The 4,213-nt window shown below is 39.3% G+C and overlaps 1 protein-coding gene across 1 annotated transcript; it reads left to right on the plus strand.

Annotated features, from left to right (window-relative positions):
- Positions 1-682: 682 nt before the first annotated feature.
- LOC140817494 (G-type lectin S-receptor-like serine/threonine-protein kinase At5g24080) lies at positions 683-4,213 on the plus strand. The gene is made up of 5 exons (XM_073177213.1): positions 683-1,065; positions 1,227-2,578; positions 2,701-2,881; positions 2,960-3,422; positions 3,643-4,213. Exons 1-5 carry the CDS (start codon positions 812-814, stop codon positions 4,003-4,005), a joined length of 2,613 nt encoding a protein of 870 aa, XP_073033314.1. The 5' UTR covers positions 683-811; the 3' UTR covers positions 4,006-4,213.

The following is a 4,213-nucleotide window of genomic DNA, read 5'->3' on the forward strand; positions in this document are numbered from 1 at the left end:
TTCTCAATTTTCAGATACCAGGATTATGACAATGTGTCGAATTCAAGCCCCAAATCGTTATACTTGTAATTAAATAGGTGGCTAGTTACTCGACATTTTGCTTCCTTTTCTTTGTAATTTTCTTCACAATTTTTTGGGATAGACAGTTTTTTTTTTTCCTACCACTTTTTGAATAATCATTTTCTTTATCAACAAATCAATGGTTGATTATTTTTTTTAGAGACTAAATCTTTGTAGACATATAATTTTGTTAATATTTGGAGAGAAACAATAAATTATTCCTTGCATATTCAAAAATATCCCTAAAAATGCTACAGTATCATTAAGTCGTCATTATATCACAATTTATGGAATTCATACACAATTACAAACCCAATGCAGAGCTGGCAAGTGTGAAAATCATAACTAAAAGTTCTGCTATTTATGTAGTTTTGAAAAAATGAAAACATATACTTCAACAATTAAACACGTGGCCACAATCCATTTCTTGATCACAGCCGACCAACCTACAAACACACACTGTGTAAATCGTTTTATATTATAATTTAATGATTTATAAAAAAAATTGTTCATAGTTTTATTTTACAAAATTCAAGAAAAGCGTGATAATAGAGAGTCTATGCTACATATGAAGGAAGTGTCCACGTTATTTTGGTGAGATTTTCAACATTGCAGGCCACCCACCGCAGCACACCTTTCCTTTTGCTACACTTTGATTTCCCGCACAAAAATGTTAATAAAACAGGTATGATTCTTTCCCTCCGATCATTCGTAAACAAAATGCAAGAATAATTCTCGCGCCTCAAAATCAATGGCACAGTATTCCTTTTGTATCTCCTGTATATACTGTGTTATCGTTCTAGGAGAGCTTTTCGGGTCCAATTCAGCTGGCCCCGTTGCCCCGGGTTCCAGATTGTTTACGAGTCAGAACCGAGCATGGATATCTGATAATCGGACTTTTGCTTTCGGGTTTACCCCAGTGGATTCAATGAACGACGAATTTGAATTGGGAGTATGGTTTCAACAGCTTCCTGGAGATCGGACTCTTGTTTGGTCAGCTAATGCGTAAGTCCTATTATTGATTTTATTTCTTGTGTCAATGAATAAACGGAGCCCAGTTGTATACACATCTCACGTGAATTTCAATAAAAATTCGTGTATACTAAAGTTGTAGCGGATATAAATAATTTTTTGTGTTGTTTTTTTTTCCTCAATCACTTTGATAGAAATACTCCAGTCAGCGAAGACGCAATCTTTGATTTCGACCGCAGTGGCAATCTCGTGCTTAACGACAGAGGAACTGCGGTCTGGTCATCGAATACGTCCAATTCTGGTGTTGAAACAGCAGTCATGTCTGAAAACGGCAACTTCATTCTGTATGGAACAAATCAAAGTATTATCTGGCAAAGCTTTTCACATCCCTCTGATACACTGTTACCAGGACAACCTTTGACAGTTTCTCTAGAGCTCAAGTCTTCTAGATCACCGGCACACGGTGGATTCTATACAATGAAAATGTTACAGCAGCCTAATTCTCTAAATTTGGCGCTGACTTATAATGTACCTGAGGGGTATGAAACCTCTCTGGAATCATATGCAAACTACTCTTATTGGCCAGGACCTAATGTATCAAATGTAACGGGGGAGGTCACGGCAGTTTTAGATGAAGGGGGGAGTTTCGGGATAATCTATGGGTCCTCGTCCGAAGGAGCAGTGTATGTGTACAAGAATGAGAATGACAATCGTACGTTATCCTTGGCTAGAAATCAATCAAGTGCTCCTTTAGTTCTTAGGAGATTAATTCTCGAGGCTAATGGTAATCTGCGCATATATCGTTGGGACAATGATGTCAATGGGTCAAGACAGTGGGTTTCAGAATGGGCAGCTGTCTCAACGCCATGTGAGATTGCTGGTATTTGCGGCAATGGGATATGCAATCTAGGAATAAGTAAGTCTAATGCTTCTTGCATATGCTTGCCAGGGACTTTCAAAGTGAACAACGATGATAATTGCTCGGGAAACTCATCGTTGACAGGGAAATGTAGCCCTCATCGTGGGAATTTATCATCCCTGTTCAAGATTGAAACGGTTCAACAAACCAATTATTTCTACTCAGATTCATCAGTCATAGCAAATTATAGCGATATTGAGTCGGAAGCCAAGTGTGGTGATGTCTGCTTATCAGACTGTGAATGCGTTGCCTCAGTTTATGGGCTAAATGAGGAAAAACCATATTGTTGGCTTTTAAGAAGCTTGGAGTTTGGAGGATACCAGGATCCTGGTTCAACTCTATTTGTGAAAGTTGAACCCAATGGCTCTTCAACTACCGATGTTGGCACTGACTCGCCACGTGGATTGAGCAATAAGAAGAAAAAAACACTGGTGCTTCCTATTGTCCTGAGCATTACAGTTATGATCATAGTTCTGCTCTATTGCTTATTGAACACAATTGTTCGTAGAAAGAGAACTTTAAAGAAAGCCCTTGAGACTTCTTTAATTTTATCAGGAGGTCCGGTTGGTTTTAGTTACAGAGATTTACAGAGCAGGACTGCAAATTTTTCCGAATTGCTGGGAACAGGTAATGATAATCAAAACAGATTTTTTTTTTTTTTTTTTTTTTTTATATTGAAAAGAGTTAAAATGAAGAATGTTACAATTCAGGGGTTCGAAATTTTCATGCAATCAATTGTTGTTTGGCAGGTGGATTTGGCAGTGTGTACAAGGGAAGCCTCAGCGACGGAACACCAGTTGCTGTGAAAAAGCTCGACAAGATCTTACCCCATGGAGAGAAAGAGTTTATCACTGAGGTAAATACAATTGGCTCCATGCATCATATGAACTTGGTTCGTTTACGTGGATATTGCTCAGAGGGGAAACAAAGGTGTGTATGGTAACTCTCTATATTTGCAAGATATTGCGACACATTTCTCAATTTTGTTGCGAAAATTTGACTCCGCAGGCTTCTAGTTTACGAGTTCATGAAAAATGGGTCGTTGGACAAGTGGATATTCCATTCGCATAATTTTCGAGAGACACAGGACAGACTACTTGATTGGCCAACTCGTTATCAGGTAGCTCTTGGCACTGCAAAAGGGATTGCATATTTTCACGAGCAATGTCGTGACAGGATAATACACTGCGACATCAAGCCAGAAAACATTCTGTTGGATGAGGGTTTTTGTCCAAAAGTATCAGATTTCGGACTAGCAAAATTGATGGGCAGAGAACATTCACATGTGGTCACAATGGTGAGAGGGACCAGAGGTTACTTGGCCCCGGAATGGGTCAGTAATCGTCCAATCACTGTAAAGGCCGATGTTTACAGTTATGGGATGCTTCTTTTAGAGATAATTGGCGGAAGAAGAAATCTAGACATGTCTTTGGATGTTGACGACTTCTTTTATCCTGGATGGGCTTTCAAGGTATTTTTCTCTGCTTAAACATTTGACTTAAACATGATTATTGAGGTAGAACTTGTTTTCCATTTCAAGTAGACAGTTTTTCGAATGACTAGCAATTGCGCAACAGCTCAAGTGGCACATTATTGGGCTGCATCAACAAAGGAGCTCTAGTCTCAACACATTAAATTTTTTAGCCCAAGAGTAGTACATATTACTGATCAATGGATGTTTATCTGCGTAGGCGATTACGAATGGAACACACTTAAAAGTTGCAGACAGAAGGCTTGAAGGATCAGTGGAGGAAGAAGAGCTTGTCAGGGCTTTAAAAATTGCTTTCTGGTGCATCCAGGATGAGATCAACATGAGGCCAACTATGGGGGAGGTGGTGACGATGCTAGAAGGATCCATCCACATTAACATGCCACCAATGCCACACGCAGTGTCGGAGCTTATTGATGAAGGTTTAGATCATGTGCACAAAGCCATGAGGAGAGAACTCAATCAAGGAAGTTCCTTCACAACCGCTACCGCCACCACCACGACCACCACCACTCATCCATCATCTCGTGCGACATGTAGTCATTCCACCTTCTCACCAAGATAACCAAATACATATCGCATAATTTTTTGTTAGCATCCGTGCATAGTAGCTGATTGTTTGTGTATAACTATGTTTCTTGATAGGATTTAAATAGATGCCATATTCTGTTGTCCATGAAGTCTTCTTCCTTTTTAAATATAACCCAGAATTAAATTAAGGGGATCGATCTGCAACTCGTCATTAAGCAGGACTATGCGGTCGACTAGCCATT

Source organism: Primulina eburnea, chromosome 16 (assembly GCF_022965805.1).
Source record: "Primulina eburnea isolate SZY01 chromosome 16, ASM2296580v1, whole genome shotgun sequence".
Taxonomy (NCBI): domain Eukaryota; kingdom Viridiplantae; phylum Streptophyta; class Magnoliopsida; order Lamiales; family Gesneriaceae; genus Primulina; species Primulina eburnea.

Bases quoted from the DNA above. Each gene is read 5' to 3' on its own strand.
- LOC140817494 (XM_073177213.1), top strand. From the start codon at position 812: ATGGCACAGTATTCCTTTTGTATCTCCTGTATATACTGTGTTATCGTT. The intron at 2,579-2,700 runs GTAATGATAATC...GTTGTTTGGCAG, and splicing joins TTCCGAATTGCTGGGAACAG to GTGGATTTGGCAGTGTGTAC. The intron at 3,423-3,642 runs GTATTTTTCTCT...TTATCTGCGTAG, and splicing joins ATCCTGGATGGGCTTTCAAG to GCGATTACGAATGGAACACA.